Below are 13,213 nucleotides of genomic sequence, written 5' to 3' on the forward strand. Positions count from 1 at the left end.
AAAAAGCATGTCATTGCTCTGACACCTACTTGTCGCAAAAATTGTCCGTGACTTCTCTTATAAACAGCCATTTTATCGTACTAATCTCCACACATTGTTCACTCCAAAAGGATTTTTTTAGTTTGCAACATGTTGACGATTCAATGACAGGCGGTCAATTTATTAAGTGATAAGCTGTTTCCACATAAAAGCAGTTAATTCAGCGTACTGAAGCATCTCCCCATTAACATCAATTCAAAAAGAACGGATTCTGTTATGCTATGTTTGGCCGAGGGGTTCCGTTTAGGCCAAGCGCCGGGTTTTCTCGCGTGATTACACGTCCTGACGTCACAATTCTTTGCATTTAGTCGAAAGAGCTGCAGAGCAATTTTACATGAATATTCTTACGAAAAGTAGTCATTCATTTATTCTTTTACTGCTTATGTGTTCCCGATAAAATAATGGCATAATGGCTGCCGTAACACGACTTTGCAACGAATCGTTTAGGTAAGATCTCAAATACATCCCGATACTTTAATTGCATGCTGCAAGCTACAGACTATGATTATAAGTGAAACGGGAGCTGCATGCCTAGACAGCATTTTGGAGCATCATAAACGTGTGAAACACGTATTGCGCATCATTGCCGCGTACATTGTTTTAGGGCGGCGGTACGCGCCTATGATGCCCAGAAATTCTGTTTAGATATGTAGTTCACATGATTTTGAGACGCAGCTTATATTTGATAGATTTGTAAAGGCCATATCCATCGCACGAATTGTAACTTGAGAAATTGCTAAATGCAGTGGTTCATCATTTTACGATTAATTGTCGTGGTCTATCAAAACCACAGAGCTAGTTCATTGTGCGATGGCCTGACAGATGCGTCTTTATTGCCTCTGGAATTCGATTGTAAGACTTAATAACACTTATATTGCTTTTAACCCCAAATCGTTGAAATTCACAGTTCCTTCCTTGGGTAATGAGCAGGGCAAAAGTGAACTGGCCTTCTTAGTAAAAAAAAAACAGTTGTGTTTTGCCCATATTTATTAATTGTACATAAATAGCAAATGAAAACTGGCTATATCTACAGGAGCATATAAGTAATTATAATATAATAAACTAATAATATATATTTTTTATAATAAATCTGTGAATAATATTTGTATAATTACCTGTCAAATTGACAGGTTGAGTCGTGTGGACCTATTGTTATAGCTAGATTCGTGTGGACATCATCGCCACCGTGGAAGATAACGGCAGCTCGTGGCACCAGGCCTACACAAAGTCGGGCTCCAGCCCCCTTCCAGCACCACCCGAACACTTGTGCAAGGCCTGCGGAGGCCAGCTTGACACAGTAAGAAGAGTAAGTCAGTTTAGATCTTTCAAATCCATCTCAATTTATATTTTGCTGTAAAAGCGTTGAGCCCTGGCAATTTGTAATAGCAAAACCCAAATCATGGCACTAATGCCACTTTAAGCATTTTAGCTGATTTCAATTCAGTGTTCTCACAGTAATGTTTTTTTTTCACTCCCTACACATGTATAGCATGTCTGCATGGACTGCAAGAACAACTTCTGCTGCCACTGCACGACACAGATGGATCTCAGGCCACGGATGTGCCACACCTGTCAGCGGCTCCATTGCACCATTTTTGAACGGGCTGAGTTGATGCGACTGAAGGTGAAGGACCTCCGTGACTATCTCCACTTGCATGAGATCCCTACGCAGACATGCAGAGAAAAGGAGGAGCTGGTGGAGCTGGTGCTGGCTCAACAGACTCCCAGGGGCAGCGGCGGTGCCGATTCTGGTTTTCAGCCAGCTGCACCTCCCATGTCTTCTCATCCACTTGCAGAATCTGAGCCCCTAACAGAGGAATCTGAGGATGAGGAGGAGGAGGATGAAGAAGAAGAAGAAGAAGAGGGCGAGGAACAGGATGAAGAGGGTGAGGAACAGGATGAAGAGGGTGAGGAACAGGATGAAGTGGGCGAGGAACAGGATGAAGAGGGCGAGGAACAGGATGAAGAGGGTGAGGAACAGGATGAAGATGATGAGGAAGAGGTATGTGAAATAAAGGTGGGCGATACAAGCAAAAATCTATTTCAAGATATTCTTTTAAAATTTGCTTCATACTGGTATATGCTTTTTAATATAAAAGCGAATAAAATACGGACAGGTCCGTTTGACTTCAAACGATATCCAAAGTAAAAGTAGGCCTATTACAAATTTTAATTATAAAAAGAAAAAATTGCCTCATTGTAAGGGAAAAAAGAAACAAACTCATCAAACATAAGTAATAGGCTTGGGATCTATGCCTTTATCACGCATCTATAATCGGAAGATTTCCCAGATGATTATCGATATATATAAGGATTTTTTCAGATATAAATAGTGCTACACATTGCACAATAGTCTTTGTCTTTTCAAACATATTTCAAAACACAACTTTAGTAAAGCATTAGCGGCAGGGTAAATTAAAGGGGGTCCCACATCAGACGTGTCAGGTGGACGACATGTTGCGATCAAAAATTAGAAACAGTTATTTTCTATGAAGGTGTGCACACACCGCAGGCCCGTTGTCTCTCAAGGCTGCTTAAAAATCTGCATAGCCACGGAGCTCAACTCACATAGTTATCCATTAAATTCGACCCAAATTATTATCAAAGGAGAAAGATTATTAATTCTGGCCATCAGTGGCTATCACTGATGCAACTCCAATTCCGAAAAGGTTGGGAAAAGTATGAAAAATGCTAATAAAAAGAAAAAGGAGTGATTTGTAAATTATATTCACCCTTTGCTTTGTTGAAACCACTTCAAGTACACATTATATTTTGTTTTTTCTTGTGAATTTAATTGATTTTTGAAATGTACAGTAATTTAAAATCAGAAATTGCAACACACTCCAAAAAAGTTGAGACGGGTAATTTAAGACTAATAACAATTTGACGAGTTGAATTAACAAGGCGATGTGAAACAGGAGATGTTAAACAGGTGAGGCAATCATGTAATAGTATATAAAGGAGCCTCCAAGATCAAGGATCATTCGAGACTTGTCAGTTTGCCAACAGATACTTCAGCAAATAATCCAGCACTTTCAGAACAATGTTACCCAAAGACAAATTGGAAGGATTTTGGGCATTACACCCTCTACAGAGCAAAATATAGTTAAAAGATTCAAGGAATCTAGTCAAATCTCGCGAATGTGCATGATCTCTGATCCCTCAGACATCGCTGTCTTAAAAAACAGCATTCATCTGTAATGGATATCATGAACATGGGCTTGGGATAACTTCAGTAAACCTTTGTTAGTCAACATCCAGCACTGTCTTTTCCAAGGACGTCACAGAATTTCCAGCAGGACTTCAAACCACATACTGCCCGGATTTCAAGTGCATGGCTGTGTAAACAGAGATTGTGGGTGCTAGAATGGCTACCTGCAGTCCTGACCTGTGTCCAGTTGAGAATGTGTGGTGCATTATGAAGCACACCGTACGGCAATGAAGAACCCGTACAATTATGCAGCCAAAGACCTACATAATGGATGATTGGGGGAAAATTCCACTTTCTAAACTTTACAAACTTCTGTCTTCAGTGCCCAAATGCTTAACAAGTGTTATTAGAAAAAATTTTGATTAAATTCTAGACTGTCCCAACTTTTTTGGAGCGAGATGCAATCATCTGATTTGAAATTACTGTAAATTTTACAAAAACGATTAAATTCACAAGGAAAAATATCATATAATGTGTAGTTGTTGTGCTTTAAATATAGCAAAGGGTGAATATAATTTACAAATCACTCGTTTTTGAATTTTTCATACTGTCCCAACTTTATTGGAATTGGGGTTGTATATTGTGTATATGCGTCTTTCATAGAGATGGCACAATGTATTTTCAGTTACAAGTATGTCTTTTTGTGGTTTGACAGCTTAAATTAAACTTCTTCAGAGATGCATACATAGATATTGCATAATATCTTTTAATCGTTCATTTTGCACAGTTAAATCAGTTTCATACTCTAACCTGCAAACTCATCAACGTCACTTTCATTTTTGCAGCACATGAACCTTCGTAACTTTTTTTGTGTATGCGTCCTGTGTAAGGATTTCTAAATTGCCCACCCTATGTCCTGCTTCAGTAAATGTTATATCTCCCCCTTGTATTCTCCCATTCCTATTATGCCAGACATTCAACATAAGCCCAACTGAGTGAATTGTAAAGCACAAAATTAGGCTTCTCATTAAAATGTTGGCTAATGTTAATATATCAATGCAACAAAAATATTGATAAAGTAACATGCCTATCAATAATTGCTATATCGATTTTTATGATATGCCAAATAAGTAATAATAATTAATTCAATTATTTGTCTAAGTTTTTTTTTAATCAAAAAAGTAAATGATCCTGAAGCAAACCTCTCAAGCACACATTTCATTATCCAATTTCATGATTAGCTATTTTTCCCACCTCGATATAATTACTACTGGTGCTCATAAATGCCCTTTTAATCTAGAAATTATGTCATCATAGTTCCTGAAGTAATGCTCTGAATTACATCACGTCTCAATCCATGTTTGACAGCGGCAGAACAAATTGCTAGAAGGAAAGCTGACAACAGTAACTAAGATTGGTAGGGCTTAGAGGCGGGTCAGTTCAACCCCACAGAGGACACATCTGTTTTCTAACAAGCTCTTCATCATTTTTTTTTCTGATGTAAACGTACTAGACTGCCAATTCCCTACAATGTGGTGGTGTTTTGCGAAACACAATTTTCAAAATTTCTACCCATTGATACATTTCTACCAGTTTATTGTTTGAGTATATTGCCCACCTCCTATATGAAATGTACATTGCCATTGAATTTTTAAGGTAGTAGCACCTTTCAAGTATTAAATCAAATAAGATATATATAACATGATAGCAACCTTCTCAGTCCACAGACAGTGAGGAGGCCCATGTACACAGCAGAAGGGCCTCCCTGTCTGACCTGAGCAGCCTGGAAGACATTGAAGGCCTCAGTGTGCGGCAGCTAAAGGAGATTCTAGGACGCAACTTTGTGAACTACCAGGGCTGCTGTGAGAAATGGGAACTGATGGAGAAGGTCACTCACCTCTTTAATGATCAGAAAGACCTTCACAACTTGGGTATGTCTGCTTGCACAAACACACTTAAACCATTTTGGGGTGGTGCATCTTAGTGATTAAAGATCTGGAGCTGTATTAAAGAAACATCTGTACACATCTGCTTGTAACCATGGTGGTTTCAGCTAGGATCTAATTTAGAATAGTGACATTTTCAAATCTTTACTTAAAGGGATAGTTCATCCAAAAATGAAAATACTCTCATCATCTACTCACCCTCATTCCATCCCACATTTGTATGACTTTCTATGTTCTGCTGAACATAAACAAATGACAGTTACGTCTCCAGTGGTTAAATCCATATTTTCAGCAATATGATAGGTATGGCAAAGAAACAGATTAATATTTTACGTTTTTACTATAAATCTCCCCTTTCACTTTCACATTATTTTTCTTTTGTTTTTGCCGATTCTAATTCTTTGTGCATATCGCCACCTACTGGATAGGGAGGTGCTCCTCACCCACACCTATCATATTGCTTCTTAAGACATGGATTTAACCACTGAAGTCATATGGATTACTTTTATGCTGCCGTTATGTGCTTTTTGGACCTTCGAATTTCTGGTCACAATTCACTTGAATTGTATGGACCTACAGAGCTGAGGCATTCTTCTAAAAATCTTCATTTGTGTTCAGCAGAAGAAAGAAAGTCATACTTATCTGGGATGGCATGAGGGTAAAATGATGAGAGAATTTTCTTTTTTGGGGTAAACTATTCCTTTAAGGCTTAAGATTTCTTTAGTAAGGTTTCTTTAGGATAAACCTTGGGTGGGTAACCAAACGTTTGCAGGTTCACAAGGAATGATGCATTAATGATCATTACTGTCCATTTTATGCAGTAAGTGTAATATTAGTTTATTTGGATAAGTATGTCTGCTATATGATACAGCAAAAAAAAAAAAATTACGTAATTCTTCTTTTTAAAAATATGCTCTTCTTCAAATTCCTTGAAATTGACAATCTTGCATTTTCTTTCAAATTACAGTTTCGAACACAAAAAAAGAAGAAGGTATGCCTTATGGATAATGAGCTAATTAACCCCTAAATACTGTTATTGTTTTCAAAGCAGTGCTTTAATTACTTAAGTTCCTTAAGATGTGAGATATTACAAATTCTTAAGTAGAAAATCTCACATTGTTGTTCTAGATGACCCTGCTGAGCCCAGCGGCCAGGAGGAGATCCTTTGCAAGATCTGCATGGACTCCCCCATTGACTGCGTGTTGCTGGAGTGTGGCCACATGGTCACATGCAGCAAGTGTGGGAAACGCATGAATGAGTGCCCCATCTGCCGACAGTACGTTGTTCGAGCCGTGCACGTCTTCAGATCGTGAAATCCGGGTACAAAAAGACTCCCACAGGTTGTTGCTTTAATTTATGTACGTTCTCATAACATATATCTTGTCATATCTCTGTCTATCTTTACTCACATTCTTGGATAATGTTCTTATTTGCAGCATTGTTTATGTTTACATTATTTAATGCTCATGTTTGTTTAGTCATAACTGTGTTTGGTGCAGCAACAATGTTGTGAATCAGTGTTATGTTATGTTTTCAGTTCATTTGTTGACCTTTGCCCAATAGCGGCTGATATGTTGCACTTTGAATATTATTACTGAGGCTTTGTCGCTTCTCAACATTGGTTACTTTATATTCATCCTTGAACATTTTCATTTTTCAGTATAAAAACTCTTAAGAGGAGCAAACAAGCTGTAAAGAAAGTTGTATGAAATCTCTTTTTCGTGTTCTTTAAAGATAAGAGCGGTTAAGACAACTTTCAGATAATCAAATGACAGACCAATCATCTTTTTTTCTTTAAACAATTTTTACTTGGCTTATGAGCCTCAAAAAGTGAAATGTTCTAATATATTCATAATACTCAAAGGTGCGGAGTACGCTAGGATTTAGAATTTCTGAGATTTGAAAACAGGGCAGGATGGTTCACTTTATATTTTTTTCTTTGGAGCTCTATTTCTCATGTTGTTTCTGTGCATCTGTACAATAGTTCGCTTTGCTCTTAACTGCTTTTAAATCACTGCTATAATGTGACAGTTTAAGGAGCAATTCCACTTGTTTACGTGTATGTTGCACTCTGTATTTGAACTAATTTCCAGTGAGTAGGTGCTATTTTCCAGTCTCTGTGCACTTTTAGATCACAGATTATCCCCCTCTTTTTGTCATGCTCTTGAGATCATAACTTGAGAATATTGGGCAGAACCAGTTTTTCAAAACTACCAAGCTTGACATCTGCTTCAGTACATTCTTTCAATTATTGCACAAGAGACTAGTTCTCCACCACTAGTAATACTAACAGATCAGTGTTATTCACAAGATGCTCATTACTGCCTACAGTTACTGTTGTATGATAAAGTGTGTTAATGTAATAAAACTTTCTCAATTACTACATCATTTTTAACTTTAAGACTCGCAATTTTAAAGGTGCAAGATTTTAATTATTCATAAAGTATTATTACCTTTGCTTCTTAAAAGATTCTGAATGTATCATTTAAATTGTGGTTATATGGGAATGCCTGATAACTGAGAGAACTGATGCATATTGTTGTTTCCTTGCTTTCTTGAGCTGAATGTAGAGGACACTGAGATCTTATTAAACCATCTAGACATTCTCAGAAACACAAAGAAAAGAAAGATCCTTGAAAAGTTATACAGTCAGTGTTTGGGCAATTCATCTGGCTAAAACATGAAATCTTTTTAAATATCTTACTCATTGTTGGAGTCTTTTGCCAGTATATGCAAGCTGTATATATTCTATATTTTGATAGCTTTGTGTTTGCTAGTACTTTTGTTGGGTATTTGCATATTTATCAAATATAAAAGTGTTCAATCAATGAAAGTCGGAAACCTTAAACATCTTAACACACTTTCAAATTTTCATTGTTTTACTGTTTATTGCAAATGTTTAGTCAGTCCAAACCCAGCATGGCCATGTATTTACATAAATGCCTCACTTTATTCCTCAACGTGGCCACAGTGTATTAAAAAGTTATAATGAACAGATAAGTATTAAGAAAGTTTGTGAGCATTGAGTGTGAATTGCAGCTCCAAAGACAGACTATTGTATCTTATTACTGTCAAATGCCCACCCAAAATCTGTGCTGTGCCTGGAGCTTTTAATCTGTGCATTAACATCTCTAACAAAACAAATAAAAAACACACTAATAAATGCTCAGTTCATGAAGCTGATATTAAGTGTATGCCTTTTGCCACAATCCGTGTCATTTATTTTACCTTTATAAAAAAAGGAGCCCATATATCTGTGTGTATGTGCCAAGTGGAGTTTCGCACCCTTGAAATATTAGTAGGTTGTATTGCGGTCTGAAGATTTAAATATTTACATCAATTTTGTGACAATAAATATTATCTGAAGGTCAAACTTAAAAGTGGTTGCTGAAACAATGTGAAGTGTAGCATTTATATGATTATTTAGAAGCTAAAGTATTATGAGTCTTTGCAAATATAGCTACAGGACATTGAATGCAGCACTGAGAAATTGTTCCAAAAATAAAATAAAATAATAAAACAGTTTAGGCAAGTATAACATATTGGATGTGTATCTAGACACATTTTTTAATGAAAAAATAAGCTAATGAGAAAAAGAATATGAGCTGTGCATGTATTGCTAAAAAAATATATGAATTACTATTGAAAGGTGCTTAGAAATGCTTGAATTATAATTTTTTTATGTTGAGAGGAGACACTGGATTTGTGTATCATTTTTAAATGTTTTTGTTATCAGATTCTCTGAGACTGTGAGTTCTTTTGAAATGAACAATAATCCAAATCAACTGATTTCTTTCCGGAAACTTAGTTTCCGGATGTGGTAAACATTATCATATAACTAGCATGTCAAATTGCCAATATTGTCTTTAATATGCAGTGAGCCTGATATGCTAAATGCTGTATTCATGTAAAAGACTACATTGGAAGCTGTTTATAATTATGGAAAAAATATATATATTTTTAAAATTTTGTTACTATATACTGTTGTTCTTGTGCATATATTTGTTTTGTTTTTGTATCAATAAACAAACTTACGACATCGGAACAGTTGTTTAACTATTTTTTATTATTAACCCTTGTGCATCAATTAAAAAAAGTTACAAATAGGTTCATTATGGACAAAAATGGCCATGTCCAAAAACTGTCATAAAAATATTATAGATTTATATTTTTTTTCACTTTCACTGACATAATTTTTTTAACCAGCATCAGCTCTAATCATAATGACCAAACATTCATTCATTTTTAGAATTTTAACCCTTTAAACGCTGGTTTGTTTACATAATGCCACTGTTGTTTTTTTAGGAAAAAATTAAAAATAGTAATTATTTTCAATTTAATAGATGCTAAGCAGAGTTTTTTTCTTTGATTATTAGAGCCTCGGATATGTCAATGATTAACAACAACATTCATTTTGATGCTTATACAGTATCAGATTTAAAAAAAAGCTACCACTTAGGTCCATAATGGACAAAAATGGCCATGTCAAAAAAAGTGTCATAAAAATATTATAGAATAATATTTTTTTCTACTTTCACTGACTTATATTTTAACCAGCATCAGTTCAAATCATAATTACCAAACATTCATTTATTTTCAGAATTGTAACACTTTAAACGCCGGTTTGTTTACATAATGCCACTGTTGTTTTTATATAAAAAATATAATAATTATAATTATTTTCAATTTAATAAATGCTAAACATAATTTTTTTATTTTTATTATTAGAGCCTCAGACACATACAAACCACACTCTGAAATCCATACCAACACACTCACACAATTATATATTCATAATGTATCTAATTGGCTCTATAATATGCATAAGCCAAAAACAGCAGAAAACAACAACAAAAGCGATGATATGCCAAACCTGAAAAAATGGCACGATCTGGTAAAAAATATTTAAAATGTAAATTTTGAAGCCTTGCCAACATAATGAAAGCATGTTAAACAAGATTGCATAATTTTATAGTTAAATGGCACTGGGATTAAAAATCGCAGTTTTAATGGGTTTCAATGTGCCATTTTTGTCCAAAACGACGCTAAGAGGGAGTATTTTGTGTAACTAGTGCAAAAAATATTTTTTTAAAGAAAATAGGGTGAAATATTAAAATTCCAATAAAAATTCACACCTGTGGAAAATTTTATGCAGTTAGCATTAACACAAACAAAGTTAGCAAAAAAACAAAACTGAAAAAGCCAAAAATGTCCACAAGGATGCACAAGGGTTAAAAAAATAATCACTATTGGTTGGACGTCTCATCGAATTTCAATCAATCAACTGCAGTATTTCTTCATGCAGTAGGGGGAGACATAGTCCGCTAATAAAATAAAACAAAAATAACTGAACATTGCTTCTTAAATGTCGAGGCTTTTATCTCGACAGTGATGAATAAAACACTTTCAACATTTCAAAACACTTACATTTACAGTCACTCGAATCCCTGCGAGTTAGTTCAATTTAAAAGCGCACGTGTTACTGTTTCTTGTAGCCATGGAAACGAGAAGTGAATGGGTTGGAAGTTCAGCAGCCTGTTGCTGAGATTTACTTCGGAAGAAAATGCTCAACTGTGTATATATGAATGTGACTTAATAAAATAGCTGATGATATCATCGAGAAAGCGGGAGAAACACAGGGTAGGTCATTCAAAGTTTACAAAAAAAAAATAAAAAAATCCTGATAATGTTATGAATGAATGCTACCGCTAACTAGATGTTTCTGTAAGTTAAGATCACACTGAAACGCTTCTCTTTGGAATAGTTCAGTACTAGTACTCATTTTGAGGCAAAAGTCTAAGTATAAGACAACGATTTAGGTAGACCGAAGTTGTAAACAGTCTAGAAATGTTAAAAGGTAATCGTAATCTCTGGGAACTTTGTTGGTTTTCTTTTAACCATTATCAACCAGCTGGTTTAATTTGTTGTTGTAAAAATAACGTTCAAATCAAAAACAGTTCACTTTTTCACTTTGCAGGTTAGCAAGATGCAACATTCCCCATCTGTGGAGAAACCCGTAAGTATTCTTACTGATGTCATAACCTCTTTTGCTTTGTTTTCTCTTGTGGATTGCATGATTACATCAACACACACTTCTGTATGGATTGACACATGCGTTTATATGTTAACTTTGTGCCTGCAGTTAAGATTAACAACAAACATGATAATAGTTGTTTTATGACCGTCAGCTATGGTTGCCACCTTGGCCCTGTAAAATTCGTGGACACAATGACCAAAAAACATATTGCTGGCCATCATACATGAAATAAAACCTATTTATATCAATCAAACAATAACATCAATAAATTCAATTTTATATATATATATATATATATATATATATATATATATATATATATATATCTTTAACAATATTATTTGATATAAAATATTTGTATATTTATTTTGTTAAAGATTACTCTATTCAATGTGATGGAATTATGTTATGAAATAAAAATGTGCACAGGTTTAACATATTATTTACTTATTCTGGCCCCAAATAATTTTCTTGAGTTTATTGTTAACACTGAAAATGTAAAAAAATGTATAAATATGTATATGTAAATGATACAGTTATTTATAAATGTACATAAAATGCATTAAAAAAAATATTTTCAAGATTTACAGTTTTAGAACATATTTCCATCAAATTAAATGGAGTAATCTTTCACTAATTTTACTTTTAGTTTTTAATTTGGTTAAAATTTGTTGTGAAATGGAAATGCTAAATCTTTAAAATAAGACTTATGTGAGTGTTGGGCATTATGAACCTCATTGATCTGACATGAAAACGGAAGGACATTCCTTTTTTGGATATGTATTCCAGAACATTAAACCATTCTCAATGAAAAATCTCAATCATCCGAACAAACCAGTTCACTAATATTAATCAGACTTTCTAAAGATTCATATGAGAATATTTTTGATTCTCCTCATTGTATATAGTGTGCTTTATAAATAAGGGTTCTTATGTGTGACCATGTCAGGAAAAGAATGAAATTCTGTGACTTATTGTGTCAGAAACTAAAGGAATATTCTGGGTTCAAAACAAGTAAAGATCAAGCGACAGCATTTGTGGCATAATATTGATTACCACAAAAATTTTATTTTGACTCGTCCCTCCTTTTCTTAAAAAATAATTAAATCTGTGTCCAAGTGAGGCATTTACAGGTTAAGGTAAAAAATGTGTGTTAACATGATTTTAGTGTGAGAAAATCACTTACTAACTTTTTCTTTGTAATGTTATAGCCAATTTTACAACTTCTACGCCCTAAAATGACTTTAAAAACAACTATTTAAACAACTTTACAGCTCAAATAATACATGAGTTTTAAAAGTGCTTTTACAAAATTATAAGCTTCACACTTCTGCTTTTTAAACCCTCCAAAAATTGGCCCCATTCACTTCCATTGTAAGTGTCTCACTGTGACCTTGAGTTTTTCTTCTTTTTATTTTTTCTTCTTTTTTTTTTTTTAAAGAAAAGGACGGACAAGTTGCAAGTATGTTTTGTGGTAATCAACATTATGCCACAAATGCTGTTGATTGAGCTTAGAGCTCGGTGCAAAAATGCATGAAAGACAACAACCAAACATTTTTACATGCTATGGCATAAATATGAGTTGCTTGAATTTAATTCTAGAAGGTAAGAAGTTATAGATATTCAGCCTTCAGAATATCTATTAATGATTGATTAAATTAACATATTTGACATAAACAATTTGACTGTTTGTTTTAAATAGATTGGAAAAATATGCTGTCATAAACGTAAAAATGGTCCTGAAATCAAATCCAGGGGCAAATATTGCCCCTTAATGTAAAACTTAATTTCTGACACTGTTGAGAATAATCTGGAATACTTTACCTTTCAAATGATTGTGTTATACCTCTCATACATGAACTTGATCAATAGGGTGTAATACGTTTTTTAATCTGTCAGACCCATGGCTTAATGGTACCTACATTGCAGAGACAAGCATGCTAACCAATGAGAACTACTATGTACCTAATCTTTTTTAAATAAAATAGCAACACTTATAACTTTAAAATGGCAAAATTTCAGTTGTTTTTGTAATTTTTT

General features: G+C 34.3%; 1 protein-coding gene across 2 annotated transcripts; it reads left to right on the forward strand.

Moving 5' to 3' along the window:
• The first annotated feature begins 337 nt into the window (after window positions 1–337).
• zgc:171740 (uncharacterized protein LOC795694 homolog) lies at window positions 338–9,175 on the forward strand. 2 transcript variants are annotated; one of them, XM_052104366.1, is made up of 6 exons: window positions 338–486; window positions 1,170–1,345; window positions 1,529–2,041; window positions 4,911–5,121; window positions 6,104–6,127; window positions 6,265–9,175. In XM_052104366.1, exons 3-6 carry the CDS (start codon window positions 1,538–1,540, stop codon window positions 6,447–6,449), a joined length of 924 nt encoding a protein of 307 aa, XP_051960326.1. In that variant the 5' UTR covers window positions 338–486; window positions 1,170–1,345; window positions 1,529–1,537; the 3' UTR covers window positions 6,450–9,175. The 2 variants fall into 2 exon arrangements, with proteins under 2 accessions (XP_051960326.1, XP_051960327.1); XM_052104367.1 differs by lacking the exon at window positions 6,104–6,127.
• Window positions 9,176–13,213: the final 4,038 nt, after the last annotated feature.

Source organism: Xyrauchen texanus, chromosome 34 (assembly GCF_025860055.1).
Source record: "Xyrauchen texanus isolate HMW12.3.18 chromosome 34, RBS_HiC_50CHRs, whole genome shotgun sequence".
Classification (NCBI taxonomy): domain Eukaryota; kingdom Metazoa; phylum Chordata; class Actinopteri; order Cypriniformes; family Catostomidae; genus Xyrauchen; species Xyrauchen texanus.

What these genes read in the sequence shown, in the direction of transcription:
- zgc:171740 (XM_052104366.1), top strand. Translation starts at nt 1,538, where the DNA reads ATGGACTGCAAGAACAACTTCTGCTGCCACTGCACGACACAGATGGAT. An exon ending in GAAAGACCTTCACAACTTGG is followed by an intron (nt 5,122 to 6,103) that starts GTATGTCTGCTT and finishes TTCAAATTACAG; the next exon opens with TTTCGAACACAAAAAAAGAA. An exon ending in GAACACAAAAAAAGAAGAAG is followed by an intron (nt 6,128 to 6,264) that starts GTATGCCTTATG and finishes TTGTTGTTCTAG; the next exon opens with ATGACCCTGCTGAGCCCAGC.